We start from the raw sequence: 17,697 nt of genomic DNA, 5'->3' as shown, positions 1-17,697 counted from the left end.
AGTATACATTTTCTCTATTAGCCAAATAATACCATTAATTATAGAAGCTTTTTTTTTTTGAGTCTCAATCTGTCACCCAGGCTGGAGTGCAGTGGTACCATCTTGACTCAATGCAACCTCTGCCTCTCGGGTTCAAGCGATTCTCCTGCCTCAGCCTCCTAAGTAGCTGGGATTACAGGCATGCGCCACCATGCCTGGCTACTTTTTGTATTTTTAGTAGAGACGAGGTTTCACCATGTTGGTCAGGCTGGTCTCAAACTCCTGACCTCAGGTGATTCACCTGCCTCGGCCTCCCAAAGTGCTGGGATTACAGGCATGAGTCACCACGCCTGGCCCTGTCCATCTTCTCCATCTTATTTATTTATTTGATATGACATCTTGCTGTGTCACCCAGGCTGGAGTGCAGTGGCACTATCTCGAATCACTGCAACCTCCGCCTCATGGATTCAAGCCATTCTCCTGCCTCAGCCTCCTGAGTAGCTAGGATTACAGGCATCTGCCACCACGCCCGGCTAATTTTTTGTTGTTGTTGTTGTTGAGACAGAGTCTCACTTTGTCGCCCAGGCTGGAGTGCAGTGGCCGGATCTCAGCTCACTGCAAGCTCCGCCTCCCGGGTTCACGCCATTCTCCTGCCTCAGCCTCCCAAGTAGCTGGGACTACAGGAGCCTGCCACCTCGCCCGGCTAGGTTTTTGTATTTTTTAGTAGAGATGGGGTTTCACCCTGTTAGCCAGGATGGTCTCGATCTCCTGACCTCGTGATCTGCCCGTCTTGGCCTCCCAAAGTGCTGGGATTACAGGCTTGAGCCATTGCGCCCAACCCCATCTTCTTTTCATTTTGTTTCTTTTTGAGACAGGGTCTTGCTCTGTCGCCCAGGCTGGAGCACTGTCATCTTGGTGTGGTGTGATCTTGGATCACTGCAACCTCCACCTCCCGGGTTCAAGTGACTCTCATCCCTCAGTCTCCTAAGTAGCTGGGACAACAGGTGCACGAAACCATGCCCGGCTAATTTTTATATTTTCGGTAGAGACAGGGTTTTGCCATGTTGGCCAGGCTGGTCTTGAACTCCTGGCCTCAAGCGATCTGCCTGCCTCGGCCTCCCAAAGTGCTGGGATTATAGGCATAAGCCACTGTGCCTGGCCCATATTCTTAATTTTAAACATTTAACGATTTTATTTATTTATTTATTAAGACAGGGTCTCACTCTGTTGCCCAGGCTGGAATGCAGTGGTGCGATCTCAGCTCATAGCAACTTCTGCCTCCATGGCTCAAGTGATCCTCACACTTTAAGCCTCCCGAGTAGCTGGGACTACAGGCATGCGTTCCCATGATCAGCTAATTTTTGTGTTATTTGCAGAGACAGGGTTTAGCCGTGTTGCCCAGGCTGGTCTTGAACTCAAGCTATTCTCCCCACTTGTCCTCCTAAACTGCTGGGATTACCGGTGTGAGCCACAGCACTCAGCCAACATTTAATGATTTTACCTGTTCAAGTTATTTTATGTTTTCTACCTGTTCCTCTAATCATGATACCATCTATGCAACAATGTGTAGGGAAATTTAACATCCTCAAATTCCTGCAAGTACTAGGCTGTTCATACTTCCCTAGAATAGCTTCTAAAATATAATATGTATCATTTTCCTTGCCATGTAAATGCAAATGGGCAGGGTGATCTGGTAGATCTGGTGATCTGGAGGTATTGGTATTATAAAACAAACAAACAAAAAAACATGTTACTGGGATATATGGTAGACATGTATTTTCTTGGATATGTGGAGGTCCTTTCTGTTATTTTATTTTATTTATTTATTTATTTTTGTGAGACAGGGTCTTGCTCTGTCACCCAGGCCAAAGTACAGTGGAGCCATCATGGCTCACTGTAGCCTCAACCTCCTGGGCTCACGTGGTCCTCCCAACTCAGCCTCCCAAGTAGCTGGAACTACAGGGATGTACCATCACATCCAGCTAATTTTTCTTTTTAGACGGAGTCTCGCTCTGTGACCCAGATGGAGTGCAGTGGCGCAATCTCGGCTCACCGCAACCTCCGCCTCCCGGGTTCAAGTGATTCTCCTGCCTCAGCCTCCCGAGTAGCTGGGACTACAGGCGTGCGGCACCACACCCGGCTAATTTTTGTACTTTTAGTAGAGACGGGGTTTCACCGTGTTGGCCAGAATGGTCTGGATCTCTTGACCCTGTGATCCACCTGCCTCAGCCTCCCAAAGTGCTGGGATTACAGGCGTGAGTTACCGTGCCCAGCCCACACCCAGCTACTTTTTTTTTTTTTTTTTTTTTTTTTTTGAGACGGAGTCTTGCTCTGTCGCCCAGGCTGGGGTGCAGTGGCCGGATCTCAGCTCACTGCAAGCTCCGCCTCCCGGGTTTACACCATTCTCCTGCCTCAGCCTCCCGAGTAGCTGGGACTACAGGCGCCCGCCACCTCGCCCGGCTAGTTTTTTGTATTTTTTAGTAGAGACGGGGTTTCACCGTGTTAGCCAGGCTGGTCTTGATCTCCTGACCTCGTGATCCGCCCGTCTCGGCCTCCCAAAGTGCTGGGATTACAGGCTTGAGCCACCGCGCCCGGCCCCAGCTACTTTTTTAAACTTTTTTTTTTTTTGAAGACAGAGTCTCACTCTGTCACCAGGCTGGAGTGCAGTGGCGCCATCTTGGCTCACTGCAGCCTCTGCCTCCCAGGTTCAAGCAATTCTCCTGCCTCAGCCTTCTGAGTAGCTGGGACTACAGGTGTGTGCCGCCACGCTCGGCAAATTTTTGCATTTTTAGCAGAGGCGGGGTTTCACCATGTCTGCCAGGATGGTCTTGATCTCCTGAACTGGTGATCCGCCCACCTTGGCTCCCAAAGTGCTGGGGATTACAGGCGTGAGCCACCGCCCCCAGCCTTTTGGGTAGAGACGGGGTCTCACTATGTTGCCTGGACTAATCTCAAACTGGGGCTCAAGTGATCCCGCCTTGGCCTTCCAAAGTGCTGGGTTTATGTGCATGAGCTGTAGCACCTGACCCTTTCTGTGATTTCTAATGTGTTAGATAAGAACTTACTACATTTTTTGTTTTGCACATTATTTTGTTTTACACATTATATTTTTATTTTTTGTTGTCTGTTGTCAATTTCCATTTTCCTTCTGGCCACACTAGTGACATGTAGGCACATAGGTTTGCCTAATGATGCCTTCTTTTTCTAATCTAGTAAAAATTTCTGTGATCTCATTATTTCATCCTTGAATTATGTATTGTGAGAGTATTAACAACTTCTGTCAGTATATGGCTGACGTGTAGTGGCTCACGTCTGTAATCCCAGCACTTTGGGAGGCCAAGGTTGGCAGATCATTTGAGGTCAGGATTTTGAGACCAGGCTGGCCAACATGGTGAAACCCCATCTCTACTAAAAATACAAAAATAGCTGGGCATGGTGGCACATGCCTGCAATCGCAGCTACTCAGGAGGCTGAGGTGGGAGAATTGTTTGAACCTGGGAGGCAGAGGCTGCAGTGAGCCGAGATCATGACACTGCACTCCAGCCTGGGCGACAGAGTGAGGCTCTGTCTCAAAAAACCCGAAAAACAAAAACCCAGAAATATATGGGTAACAGAAAGGGAAGAACTCTCTCCCCACATGACTCAATACTGAGAAAACTTACTTGATATGGTTGTCATGGATTTGGAAGTCAGACAGCCCCTGAGTTCAAATCCTGGCTCTGTCCCTTCCACTGTGGGCTGAACCGAAACACTTGATTGGCGTGTGTGGGATATGAGCCCAGTGTGGCCGGAGGAAGGTGCTTTCTCTGGTTGCTGCATAAAAGCCAACAAAGCCAGGCTTTCCCCGGCCTTCTAGGTTTTGCATGTGATTCTCCTTCTGCCTGGAACACTGTTGATTCCCCATTTCCTCCTTACATAATATTTCTGCACTTAACATTGTGCCTCAGCTTCTTCCTCTGCAAAATGGAGATGATAATAGTACCTACTATGGCACTACTGTGAAGAATAAATCAGCTTAAATTAGCCGTCTGGCCAAGGTGCCTGTAATCCCAGCACTTTGGGAGGCCAAATTGGGAGGATCGCTTGAGCCTAGGAGTTCAAGGCCAGCCTGGGCAACATGGCAAAATCCCATCTCTACAAAAAATACAAAACAATTAGCCAGGGGTGGTGGCGCATGCCTGTAGTCCCAGCTGCTTGAGAGGCTGAGGTGGGAGGATCACCTGAACCCGGGAAGTAGAGGCTGCAGTGAGCTGTGATCGCGTCACAGCAATGTAGCCTGGGCAACAGGGCAAGACTCTGTCTCAAAAAATATATAAATAGCTGACCAACATGGTGAAACTCCGTCTCTACTAAAAATACAAAAAAAAAAAAAAAAAAAATTAGCTGGGCATTGTGGTGCATGCTTGTAATCCCAGCTACTTGGGAGGCTGAGGCAGGAGAATTTCTTGAACCTGGGAGGTGGAGGTTGCAGTGAGCCAAGATCATGCCATGCACTCCAGTCCAGGCAACACAGTAAGACTCTGTCTCAAAAAAAAAAAAAAAATTAAATCTATCTATCTATCTATCTATCTATGTATCTATATACGGATATATATATATATATACATATATATATATATATATGCCAATACATGAAAACAATCTTTACCAAATAGTAAGTACTCAAGTGCAGTGGGCGATCTTGGCTCACTGCGACTTCCATCTCCAGGGTTCAAGTGATTCTCCTGCCTCGGCCTTCCTAGTAGCTGGGATTACAAGCACCCACCACTATGCCTGGCTACTTTTTTGTATTTTTAGTAGAGACAGGATTTCACCATGTTGGTCAGGCTGTTCTCAAATTCCTGACCTCCAGTGATCCACCTGCCTCAGCCTCCCAAAGTGCTGGGATTACAGGCATGAGCCACTGAGCTCGGCCAGCCTAGTCTCTTATAATGCTGAGTACTTTTGTTTTGCTTGTCTGCTGAGCGCTGACCTGCTTAAAGGCAGGAGCATGACTTTTCTCATTCCCCCGCAGCTCTGAGTGCAGGGCCAGACTCTTTAGCACTCAAGGTCAAAGTGGGATAATAGAAAGTGAATGGGGTCTGGCGCCACCCCGAAGTGGGCAGTCCTAGCCCTGCCTCCCATTTCTTGGGTTATCTGAAAGAAGTACCTCATCTCTCTGGACTTTGGTTTCCTCATCTACATATAATAAGTGATAATTTTACTTGCCTCATAGCTTTTCTTGAGTGAGAGTATTCAAAGCAAGCAGGCTTGGAATTGGTGTCAATGAATAGTTATTTACTACTGGCTTATCAAATGTAATGAGGTTTTTGTTTTGTTTTGTTTTTTGAGATGGAGTCTCGCTGTGTCGCCCAGGCTGGAGTGAAGTGGCGCGATCTCGGCTCACTGCAACCTCTGCTTCCTGGGTTCAAGCCATTCTCCTGCCTCAGCCTCCCAAGTAGTTGGGATACAGGCACGAACCACCATGCCTGGGTAATTTTTGTTTTTTGTTTTTTTTTTTTTTTTTTTTGAGACGGAGTCTCCCTGTGTCTCCCAGGCTGGAGTGCAGCGGCCGGATCTCGGCTCACTGCAAGCTCCGCCTCCCGGGTTCACGCCATTCTCCCGCCTCAGCCTCCCAAGTAGCTGAGACTACAGGCGCCCGCCACCACGCCCGGCTAGTTTTTTGTATTTTTAGTAGAGACGGGGTTTCACCATGTTAGCCAGGATAGTCTTGATCTCCTGACCTCGTGATCCACCCGCCTCGGCCTCCCAAAGTGCTGGGATTACAGGCTTGAGCCACCGCGCCCGGCCTCCTGGGTAATTTTTGTATTTTTGGTAGAGACAGGGTTTACCTGAAACTCCTGACCTCAGGTGATCACCAACCTCGGCCTCCCAAGTGCTGGGATTACAGGTGTGAGCCACAGTGTCCTTCCTCAAACGTAATGTTGCATGAAAGAATGTGACATGATGGCCGGGTGTGGTGGCTCACTCCTGTAATCCCAGCACTTTGGGAGGCCGAGGCGGGCGGATCGCCTGAGGTTGGGAGTTCAAGGCTAGCCTGACCAACATGGAGAAACCCCGTCTCTACTAAAAATACAAAAAAAATCAGCCGGGTGTGGTGGCGCATGCCTGTAATCCCAGCTACTCGGGAAGCTGACGCAGGAGAATCGCTTGTACCCAGGAGATGGAGGTTGTGGTGAGCCGAGATTGTGCCATTGTACTCCAGCCTGGGCAACAAGAGTGAAACTCTGACTCAAAAAAAAAAAAAAAAGAATGTGACATGAGACGTGATATTCTCAATGCACAAACATCAGCCCATATCTAAGCCCCTTAGAGATAAAACATCTTGCTTGAGGTCCTATTTTTTTTTTTTTTTCAGACAGGGTCTTACTCTGTCGCCCAGGGTGGAGTGCAGTGGCACGATCTCAGTGATTCTTGTGCCTCAGCCTCCTGAGTAGCTGGGATTACAGATGTGCGCCACCACGCTGGGCTGATTTTTGTATTTTTTCTAGAGACGGGGTTTTGTCATGTTGGTTAAGCTGGTCTTGAACTCCTAGCCTCATGTGATCCGCCTGCCTCGGCCTCCCAAAGTGTTGGATTACAGGCATGAGTCACCGCACCTGGCCTTGAGGTCCTTATTCTATAGAATGGTAAGGGCGTGTCGGGCAAGCAGGGCAGTTGTCCTTCTCTACAGTGGCCAAAACATAGAGGGAAGAGACCGAGGCCTCAGTCCTGCGATGCTGAGAACTTGGCTTCTTGGTAGAGCTGCCACCCTCCCCTGCCTCTAAACTGGGAGGCATCCTGCAGCCTCCAGGGAGCTGTTGCTGGGATGCAGGGCTGTGTTCCCATTCTTTGATTTGCTTTAACTGTCCTCTAGGGGGCATTTTGCTCCAGAACCATGGGTACCAGTAGGATTCCACAGGAGAAGGGTTAGGATAGGACCAAGCCCCTCTCCCTTCGGCTTATGCCCGTGGCATTACATCTCATCCATGTGTGAAGCACTCCCAAAATTATATCCCCAGTGCACACTTCCCCCATCCCCAACTCCAGACTTGGAGATCCAACTGCCATTGTCCTCTCTCTCCACCGGGATGTCCAGCAGTCATCTCAGTCTAGATGTGTCCAAAACTGAGCTCCTCATCCTCCCCAAGCCGGCTCCTCTCGGTCCCCGCCATCTCAGTTATGCAGCTCCATCCTTCCAGATGCCTACTTTGGAATCCTGGGTGCCAACCTTGGTGCCTCTGTTTCCTGCACTACCCAAGTCCAATCCTTCAGCAAATCCTATTGGCTATACCTTTAAAGTATGTCCAGAATTTGAACACTTCTAGCTACCTTGGTCCAGGCCATCATCACCTCTAGACTTCTTATTCAAATAGTTTCCTATCTGGTCCTGCAGCATCTGGCCTTACCCAGTAGTTCTCATCTCAGTTGGAGAAAAAGGCAGTCTTTTCTTTTTTTTTTTTTTTGAGATGGAGTCTCACCCTGTCACCCAGGCTAGAGTGCAGTGGGGCAATCTCGGCCCACTGCAACCTCTCCCTCCTGGGTTCAAGTGACTCTCCTGCCTCAGCCTCCTGAGTAGCTGGGACTACAGGTGCCCACCACCATGCCCAGCTAATTTTTGTATTTTTAGTAGAGACGGGGTTTCACCACGTTGGCCAGGCTGGTCTCAAACTCCTGACCTCAGGTGATCCACCAGCTGTGGGCTCCCAAAGTGCTGGGATTACAGGCATGAGCCCTCGTGCCCAGTGGAAAAAGCCAACGTCTTTATAATGACCTCTAGGGCCCGACGTTATCTGACTCATCTTTATCACTCTTTGCATCTCTGCCTTTGTTCCGCACATATTGCTTGTGCCAGGCACATTCCTGCCTCAGAGCCTTTGCACTTGCTATTGCCTCTGCCTAGGATGTTCTTTCTCGAAATAACTGCATGACTGGCCCCCTTGCTTCTTTCTGGTCTCTACTCAAAAGACCCCTCTCAGTGTGACTTTCCCTGGCTGTCCCATCAAAATGTCAACACCCCTCTGATATGCCTGCCAACCATGCTTTATGTTTTTTCTCTTTAGTATTTATCACTGTTCAATATATCAAACATCTTACTCATCTATCCTCCACTGGAATGTAAGTTCCGCAACATTAGAAAAATTTTATTTTATTTTTTTCAAGGTCTCGCTCTGTCACCCAGGCTGGAGTTCAGTGGCACAATCATAGTTCACTGTAGCCTTGAACTTCTGAGTTTAAGCATTCCTCCTGCCCTTCCAAAGTGCTGGGATTACAGACATGAGCCACAATGCCTGGCCCAGAAATTTTGTTTATTTTGTTCCCTGAAATTTCTTCAATGCTTAAAACAGAGGTTAGTGAAATTTGAAAAATGAATGTATATGTATTTTTTTTCCATTTTAATCTTCCCCATAAGATACTTCAATATTGTCTCCACTTTGTAGATTAAAAACCTGAGGCACAGAGCAATCAGGTCACTTGCCTAAGGGTCATACGGCTGGGAAGTGTGGCCCAGGGGAAGACTCTACCCCCTTACCTCAGATTTCTCATCATTTAAATGAGGTTCCTAAAAGAATGCCCTCTTTGCAGGGTCATTGTGACATATTGTGAAGATTATGTGTGATAGAGCATATGACAAACTTAAAGCCAGTGCTTGGCATGCTGTAATCACTCAAGAAGTAATCTCTGGCCGAGTGAGGTGGCACATGCCTGTAATTCCAGCTACTTGGGAGGCTGAGGTGGGAGGATCAGCCGATCTTGGGAGGCAGAGGTTGCAGTGAGCTAAGATCGAACCACTGCACTACAGCCTGGTTAACAGAGTGAGACTCCATCTCAAAAAAACAAAACAAAACAACACAAAAAAACAGAAGTAGTCTCTAGAAATATGTAAGGATGTACGAGGTGTTTGTTCCTAGTCATGAAAGGTAGGAATATCTCAGCACAGAGGCTGATCAAGGGGCCAGGAAGTTACTATTATTGTTTTTGCTTTTGAGACGGAGTCTCACTCTGTCGCCCAGGTTGGAGTGCAGGGGTGCGATCTCGGCTCACTGCAACCTCCACCTCCCGGGTTCAAGCAATTCTCTGTCTCAGCCCCCCGAGTAGCTGGGATTACAGGCACCTGCCATCACACCTGGCTAATTTTTGTATTTTTAGTATAGACAGGGTTTCACCATCTTGGCCAGGCTTGTCTTGAACTCCTGACCTCGTGATCCATCCGCCTCGGCCTCCCAAAGTGCTGGGATTATAGGTGTGAGCCACCGTGCCCGGGCTTGTTTTGTTCTTGAGACAAGGTCTCCCTCTATTGCCCAGGCTGGAGTACAGTGGCATGATCTTGGCTCACTTGGCCTATTATCGTTAATATTGTTGTCGTTTCTCTCCTCTTTTCTGTGCAGCAGGATTTAGCCATACCAGCCTGTTCCCAGAATAGCTCCTCTGTGACCATGACACATACTGGGTCCTCTGCACAGTTTCTGCACAGAAACTCATATGCATCCTTTAAGCAGAAACAATTTGGGGGCCCTCTTTAAAATATGAAATTATTAACAGAAGTCAGGTTTGAGGCCAGATGTGCTGGCCTATTCCTGTAATCCCAGCACTTTGGGAGGCTGAGGCGGGGGGATCACCTGAGGTCAGGAGTTCGAGACCAGCCTGATCAATATGGTGAAACCCTATCTATACAAAAAATACAAAAATTAGCCGGGTGTGGTGATGAGCAGCTGTAGTCCCAGCTCCTTGGGAGTCTGAGACAGGAAAATTCATTGAACCAGGGAGGCAGAGGCTGGAGTGAGCCGAGATTGCACCACTACACTCCAGCCTGGGCAACAGAGTGAGATTCCATCTAAAAAAAAAAAAAAAAAATCAGGTTTGAAAGTGAATATTTATTTAGAATGAGACAAAAACCCAACAAGTCTTTTTTTTTTTTTTTTTTGAGACGGAGTCTCGCTCTGTCACCCGGGCTAGAGTGCAGTGGCCGGATCTCAGCTCACTGCAAGCTCCGCCTCCCGGGTTTACGCCATTCTCCTGCCTCAGCCTCCCGTGTAGCTGGGACTACAGGCGCCCGCCACCATGCCCGGCTAATTTTTTTTTTGTATTTTTAGTAGGGACGGGGTTTCACTGTGTTAGCCAGGATGGTCTCGATCTCCTGACCTCGTGATCCACCTGTCTCGGCCTCCCAAAAGTGGTAGGATTACAGGCTTGAGCCACCGCGCCCAGCCCAACAAGTCTTGAAATGTAAAAAGCTGACAAATAAGACAAATAATATAAAATCCAAAATAATAACAAATTTTTGTTAACTGCTTAACATTCTTCTATAATACCTTTTTTTTTTTTTTCCAAATAGAGACAGGGTCTCACAGTGCTGCCCAGGCTGATCTTGAACTCCTGGGCTCAAGCAATCCTCCCACCTCAGCCTCCCAAAATGCTGAGATTGCAGGTGTGAGCCTCAGCACCTGGCCTTTTTTGCTTACTTTTTTTTTTTGGCTGCACACTTTTTGATTCTTTATGTGATAGCAACTGTATGATATTTTCTCTATTTTTTTTTTTTTTGCCAGATGGAGTCTTGCTGTGTTGCCCAGGGTGGAGTGCAGTGGAATGATCATAGCTCACTGCAGCCTTGAACTCCAGGGCTCAAGCAATCTTCCTGCTGCAGCCTCCCAAGTAGCTGGGACTACAGATGCATGCCTCCACGCCTGTTAATTTTTATGCTTTTTGTAGTGATGGGGTTTGGTCAGTATGTTGCCCAGGCTGGTCCCAAACTCCTAGCCTCAAGCGATCCTCCCACTTCCACCTCCCAAAGTGCTGGGATTACAAGCATGAACCACTGTGCCTGGGCAGTAGGATTTTTTGTTTTTGAGAGGGAGTCTCGCCCTGTTGCCCAGGCTGGAGTGTAATGGTACGATCTTGGCTCACGGCAACTTCAGTCTCCTAGGTTCAAACGATTCTCCTGCCCCAGATTCCTGAGTTGCTGGGATTACAGGCGCCTGCCACTATGCCCAGCTATTTTTTTGTACTTTTAGTAGAGATGGGGTTTCATCCTGTTGGCTAGACTGGTCTCAAACTCCTGACCTCGCGATCTGCCCGCCTTGGCCTCCCAAAGGCCTGGGATTATAGGTGTGAGCCACTGCCCCTGGCCAGGATATTTTTATTTTTATTTATTTATTTTTTTTGGAGACGGAGTCTCGCTCTGTCGCCCAGGCTGGGGTGCAGTGGCCGGATCTCAGCTCACTGCCAGCTCCGCCTCCCGGGTTTATGCCATTCTCCTGCCTCAGCCTCCCGAGTAGCTGGGACTACAGGCGCCCGCCACCTCGCCCGGCCAGTTTTTTGTATTTTTTAGTAGAGACGGGGTTTCACTGTGTTAGCCAGGCTGGTCTCGATCTCCTGACCTCGTGATCCGCCCGTCTTGGCCTCCCAAAGTGCTGGGATTACAGGCTTGAGCCACCGCGCCCGGCCTGGCCAGGATATTTTTATAGCAGGACTGGAAAGATAATTCAGCCTTTCCTCTACCATGATTGATCAAAATTAGTTTTTTATTAGTGATAGTTTAGGAATTATTTTCTTTTTTTTTTTTTTTTTTTTTTTTTGAGACGGAGTCTGGCTCTGTCGCCCAGGCTGGAGTGCAGTGGCCGGATCTCAGCTCACTGCAAGCTCCGCCTCCCGGGTTTACGCCATTCTCCTGCCTCAGCCTCCGGAGTAGCTGGGACCACAGGCGCCCGCCACCTCGCCCGGCTAGTTTTTTGTATTTTTTTTAGTAGAGACGGGGTTTCACCGTGTTAGCCAGGATGGTCTCGATCTCCTGACCTTGTGATCCGCCCGTCTCAGCCTCCCAAAGTGCTGGGATTACAGGCTTGAGCCACCGCGCCCAGCAGGAATTATTTTCCTTCAGCTTTGCAATTCATCGTTGGTAAGATTATTTAACTCTTAATGATTGTTGTTACATTTGGAGCAACTGCTATAAAATATCTTACATATGTGAGCTGTGTATTTGGAAGGATTTTCCACACACTATTTCTGGCTTCCTGCATTTCAGATTTTATTTCTCTTACAATGCCCTTGTACTCCTGGGGCTGGGCATCATATCATCTCTGATTCAGCACCTTCAGAGCACAACACTCAGGAAGACAGCACAGTGGCATTAGGAATATTCCCGAATGCCACTTGGAGCACCTAGCAATAATATAACTGTACTCGCAAGGGGCCAGAATCCCATAAATATACTCACCCCCAGCCCTAAACCCAAATCAGCCTCTCCCCAGCCGGATTTCAAAACACCTGTGGCCACCTGCTATAAAGTGAGGTGTGATGAAGGACAGTTTGGGAGTGGAAAGAGAAAAAAAGTCTGAACTAACTATGGTTAAAATATCTTATGTTTACAAAATTTTTATTTTAATATTTTATTTTATTTTAATTAACTTATTTTTATTTTTTTGAGACGGAGTCTCACTCTGTCACCCAGGCTGGAGTGCAATGGTGCAACCTTGGCTCACTGCAACCTCTGCCTCCTGGGTTCAATTCTCCTGCCTTCAAGCAATTCTCCTGCCTCAGCCTCCCAAGTAGCTGGGAATCCACACGCACACCCCTACACCTGCTAATTTTTGTATTTTTAGTAGAGGTGGGGTTTTACCACGTTGGCCAGGCTTGTCTCAAACTCCTGACCTCAGGTGATCTGCTTGTCTCGGCCTCCCAAAGTGCTGGGTTTACACATGTGAGCCACCGCACATGGCCTATTTTTATTTAAAAAATTTTTTTTTTTTTTTTTTTTTTTTGAGACGGAGTCTCACTCTGTCACCCAGGCTGGAGTGCAATGGCGCTATCTTGGCTCACTGCAACCTCCGCCTCCTGGGTTCAAGTGATTCTCCTGCCTCAGCCTCCCAAGTAGCTGGGATTACAGGCACCTGCCACCACACCCAGTTAAAATTTTTTTTTTTTTTTGAGATGGAGTCTCATTCTATCACCCAGGTTGGAGTGCAATGGCCCAGTCTCAGCTCACTGCAACCTCCGCCTCCCAGGTTCAAGCAATTCTCCTGCCTCAGCCTCCCAAGGAGCTGGGATTACAGGCGCCCACCACCATGCCTGGCTAATTTTTGTATTTTTAGTAGAGACAAGGTTTCATCATGTTGGTCAGGCTGGTCTCGAACTCCTGATCTCAGGCAATCTGCCTGCCTTGGCTTCCCAAAGTTCTGGGATTACAGGCGTGAGCCACCGTGCCCGGCCATGCCCAGCTGATTTTTGTATTTTTAGTAGAGATGCGGTTTCACCAGGTTGGCCAGGCTGGTCTTGAATTCCTGACCTCAAGTGATCCACCCACTTTGGCCTCCCTAAAGTCCTGGGATTACAGGAGTGAGCCACCACTCCTGACCCTATTTTTATTTTTAAAAAATTTTAATTGGCTTGAGGCACAGTATCAAGAGGTCCTGAGAACATGTACCCCTTATGTTTGCAAAATTTTGAAAAATTATGGCAAGAAAATACATAACAAAACTTAACTATCTGAAGCATTTTTTTTGAGATAGAGTCTGCTCTGTTGCCTAGGTTGGAGTGCAGTGTCATGATCATAGCTCACTGTAACCTCAAGCTTCTGGGCTCAAGTGATCCTTCTGCCTTAGCCTCCTGACTAACTATAGTACAGCTAGGAGTATAGGTACCACCTAATTTTTAAATTTTAACTTTAATGTTTTGTAGAGACAGGGTTTCGCTATGTTGCCACGGTTGGTCTTTTTTTGTTTTTGTTTTCGAGATGGAGTCTCACTCTGTCGCCCAGGCTGGAGTGCAGTGGCTCAATCCTGGCTCACTGCAACCTCTGCCTCCTGGGTTCAAGGAATTCTCCTGCCTCAGCCTCCTGAGTAGCTGGGATTACAGCCGGGCATGGTGGCTCACGCCTGTAATCCCAGCACTTTGGGAGGCCGAGGCGGACGGATCACGAAGTCAGGAGATCGAGACCATCCTGGCTAACACGGTGAAACCCCGTCTCTACTAAAAATACAAAAAATTAGCCGGGCATGGTGGTGCGTGCCTGTAGTCCCAGCTACTCGGAGGCTGAGGCAGGAGAATGGCGTGAACCCAGGAGGCAGAGCTTGCAGTGAGCCGAGATGGTGCCACTGCACTCCAGCCTGGGCGACAAAGCGAGACTCCGTCTCAAAAAAAAAAAAAAAAAAAAAAAGCTGGGATTACAGGCCCAGGTTGGTCTTGAACTCCTGGTTTCAAGTGATCCTCTCGCCTCAGGCTCCCAAGGTGTTGAGATTAAAGGTGTGAGCCTTGCACCTGGCTTGTCTTAGCCATTCTAAGTGTACAGTTCAGTAGTGTTAAGTATTTTCACATTACTGTGCAACAGATCTCTAAAACATTTTCATCTTGCAAAACCGAAAGTTTATAACCATTCTTACTTTTGCAAATTTTATAAAAACATATAATCCCGGCCAGGCGTGGTGGCTCACTCCTGTAATCCCAGCACTCTGGGACGCCGAGGTGGGCGAATCACCTGAGGTCCGGAGTTCGAGACCAGCCTGACCAACATGATGAAACCCCGTCTCTACTAAAAATAAAAAATTAGCTGGGTGTGGTGGCACGCGCCTGTACTCCCAGCTACTCAGGAAGCTGAGGCAGGAGAATCTCTTGAACCCGGGAAGCGGAGGTTGCAGTGAGCTGATACTGTGCCACCGCACTCTAGCCTGGGAGGTAGGAGTGAGCTGATATCACACCACTGCACTCCAGCCTGGGAGGTTGAAGTGAGCTGAGATCATGCCACTGCATTCCTGCCTGGGTGACAGAGTGAGACTCCATCTCAAAAAACAAACAAACAAACAAACAAAACATATAATCCCATGCAAGTGATGAGTTCTAAAGTTTAAACTTCAGTGGGCTTCATGATAAATTCATTCTTGCTGAGGGAAGATTTGAGTCTTCTCGGAGTCCCCCAGGGGCACAGATTTGGACATCATGCACCATAGGAAATCAAGGTTGCATCAAATGACCGCTCCAGGAGGGAGAGCTGTTAGGGAATAATAGGTCCAGAGGTGGTTTTTTTTTTTTTTCCTTTATTGCCCAGGCTGGAGTGCAGTGGTGCAATCTCGGCTCACCGCAACCTCCGCCTCCTGGGTTCAAGCGATTCTTGTGCCTCAGCCTCCTGAGTAGCTAGGATTACTGGCATGTGCCACAACACCCGGCTGATATTTGTATTTATAGTAGCGATGGGGTTTCACCATGTTGGCTAGGCTGGTCTCGAATTCCCAACCTCAGGTGATCCGCCTGCCTTGGCCTCCCAAAGTGATGGGATTATGGGTGTGAGCCACTGTGCCCGGCCAGGTCCAGAGGTTTTAACCTTCTCATGGATTCCTGGGATTTTGAGGTGGTGTCTCAGGCACTGCCAATTTGGGCTACTTAGCTCCTCTCCTCGCCCACACTTGAAACCTCTGTTTAAATAATAATGATGACATTAATGATCATCATTCAAGCTGACATACATTGAATACTTTACTACATGATAGACACTATCCCAAGTACCCAACTTGTATTAAGTTACTTCTTTTTTTTTTTTTTTTGAGATGAAGTCTCACTCTGTTGCCCAGGCTGGAGTGCAATGGCACAATCTCGGCTCACTGCAACCTCTGCCTCCCGGATTCAAGCGATTCTCCTGCCTCAGCCTCCCGAGTAGCTGGGACTACAGGCATGTGCCACCATGCCCAGCTAATTTTTTTTGTATTTTTAGTAGAGATGGGGTTTCACTATGTTGGCCAGGCTGGCCTTGAACTCCTGACCTTGTGATCCACCCACCTCGGCCTCCCAAAGTGCTGGGATTACAGACGTGAGCCACCACGCTGGGCCAAGTTACTTAATTCTTACAATGTAAGTATGTGGTTGGAATTGTCATTATCCCATTTTCCAGAGAAGGATGCCAGGGCTCGAAAAGCTTCAGTTTTTAGATTAAGGTTCCTTGTAAGATACCTTTTGAAAAAAAATTGTTCTACTAATAACACGTTTTGAAAAAGTCTGAATTAGTCCAGGGTATTAATTTTACACATGGGGAAGTAAAATCCAGAAAAAAGGGTCATTTGTTTAATGTCACACACTTATTCCTTCATTATTTCCTGGGTGCCTGCTTTGTGCCAGTGGCTGTGCTATGACATAGGGGTTCAGAGGTAAACAAGATACTCATGGAATATAATTTTAGTGGAGGCCAGTGGGCAATATATACAACAAGAAATGAATAAGCAAAATAATTCCAGAGAGTGCTGGGATGATACATTTGAGATGTGACTGAGTGACAAGGAGAGAGAGAGTGTTAATTTAGATGGAGAGGTGGTCAGGAGAGTGTGGTCTGTGGAGGTGTCATATGAGCCACAACCTGATGACCTGAAGAAGTCAACCGTGCACTGCTATGGGGGGAAAACACTTCAGACAGAGGGATCTATGAGTGCAAAGGCCCTGAGGCAGGAATGGCTTGTTGGTAATAGAGCAGACTCCTGGTCCAGTACTCCTTTGCTGCCTGCTGCTCTCTAGGCCCTCGGAGAGGCTCCTTTGGTGTCCTGGACCTCCCTGAAGCTCAGTCCCTAAGGTGACAACTGATCTAGGAAGGTAGCATATCTGGCTTCCTGCAGGTCCTCCTCCCAGAAACCCTGTGGCTGAACCGGATCTGAGTTTCCTGATTCCTGTCTGGCAGAAGGGGAGCAGATCTCCTCCCTGCCTCCTCTCCCCAGGCTCTAGCCCTGGCCCCAAATCTCCATGGCAACCCCTGGACACAGTTCTGAACCAAAGGAGGAGGATCTGGAAGGCGGAGCACAAAGATCATACTGAAGAGACCAGGGGGCTGGAGGACTTGTCTCCTTCTTCTCCTTGTGTCCCACCAGCCTCCCTGCTGGCCTGACCAGGCCCCATACCCCAGTCTCCCCAGAAACCCCAAGCTGAAGATTCTGTGGGTCTGCCCCATTGCTGGGCACAGCACAGCCTGGATGGAGGCTTGTCTTCTGCAGTTGCCCCAAAGGTTGCTCTTGCTGGGGGCAGCCGCCCTGACTACAACTGCTTTGGAGACAGGTAAGTATGAGGGGGCTTGGTTGGGGTACCCAGAAGACTTGGGCCCCCACCATCCTTAGAGAATATGTCTCCCCAGTCAGCACTCGTCTTGCTGGGCTGAGACCTTTTGAGTTGGAGGAGGCTGGGAAACTGTGTTTCCAGTTTGCTTGGCATCCCCAAGTCTAACCCTAAGCCTTCTGGAAGGCTGGACCTCCCACTCACCTAGAAGCAGGAGTCTGGGAGCGGGCAGGACAGCCCTCAGGGCCTGCTTTGCAAAACTCTGTAGGCTTTGGATTCAGAGAAGCTGCATTTACACACTCTGCCACTTCTTCTGTTTGTACCTTTGAGATCATTGTTTCAACTCTCTGTCTGAATTTCTTTGGCAGTAAAATGAAAATAATAGGCCCTTGCCCCTTAAAGGCAATGATTATTGTGCATATAAGATGAGATAAGCCACGCAAGACACTTCACAATGCCTGGCACATAAAAGGTGCCCAATTCCTGGCCGGGCATGGTGGCTCACACCTGTAATCCCAGCACTTCGTGATGCTGAGGTGGGCGGATCAGGAGGTCAGGAGATCGAGACCAGCCTGGCCAACATGGTGAAACCCCATCTCTACTAAAAATACAAAAATTAGCTGGGCATGGTGGCATCTGCCTGTAATCCCAGCTACTTGGGAGGCTGAGGCAGGAGAATCGCTTGAACCAGGGAGTCGGAGGCTGCGGTGAGCCGAGATTGCA

At 48.3% G+C, this 17,697-nt stretch overlaps 1 protein-coding gene across 1 annotated transcript in view; it reads left to right on the top strand.

The window, feature by feature from the left end:
- Nucleotides 1-17,697, top strand: part of LOC105494395 (low density lipoprotein receptor class A domain containing 2) — a 44,844-nt gene that overhangs the window by 18,768 nt on the left and 8,379 nt on the right. Inside the window, exons 2-3 of the mRNA XM_011762770.2 lie at nt 16,447-16,501; nt 16,838-16,977. Coding sequence (XP_011761072.2) covers nt 16,447-16,501; nt 16,838-16,977 — 195 coding nt within the window. The remainder of the gene's footprint in view (nt 1-16,446; nt 16,502-16,837; nt 16,978-17,697) is intronic.

Source organism: Macaca nemestrina, chromosome 1, assembly GCF_043159975.1.
Source record: "Macaca nemestrina isolate mMacNem1 chromosome 1, mMacNem.hap1, whole genome shotgun sequence".
NCBI classification, from domain to species: domain Eukaryota; kingdom Metazoa; phylum Chordata; class Mammalia; order Primates; family Cercopithecidae; genus Macaca; species Macaca nemestrina.
Note: the sequence above shows the minus strand (reverse complement) of the source record. Positions and strands in the feature narration are given on the sequence as shown.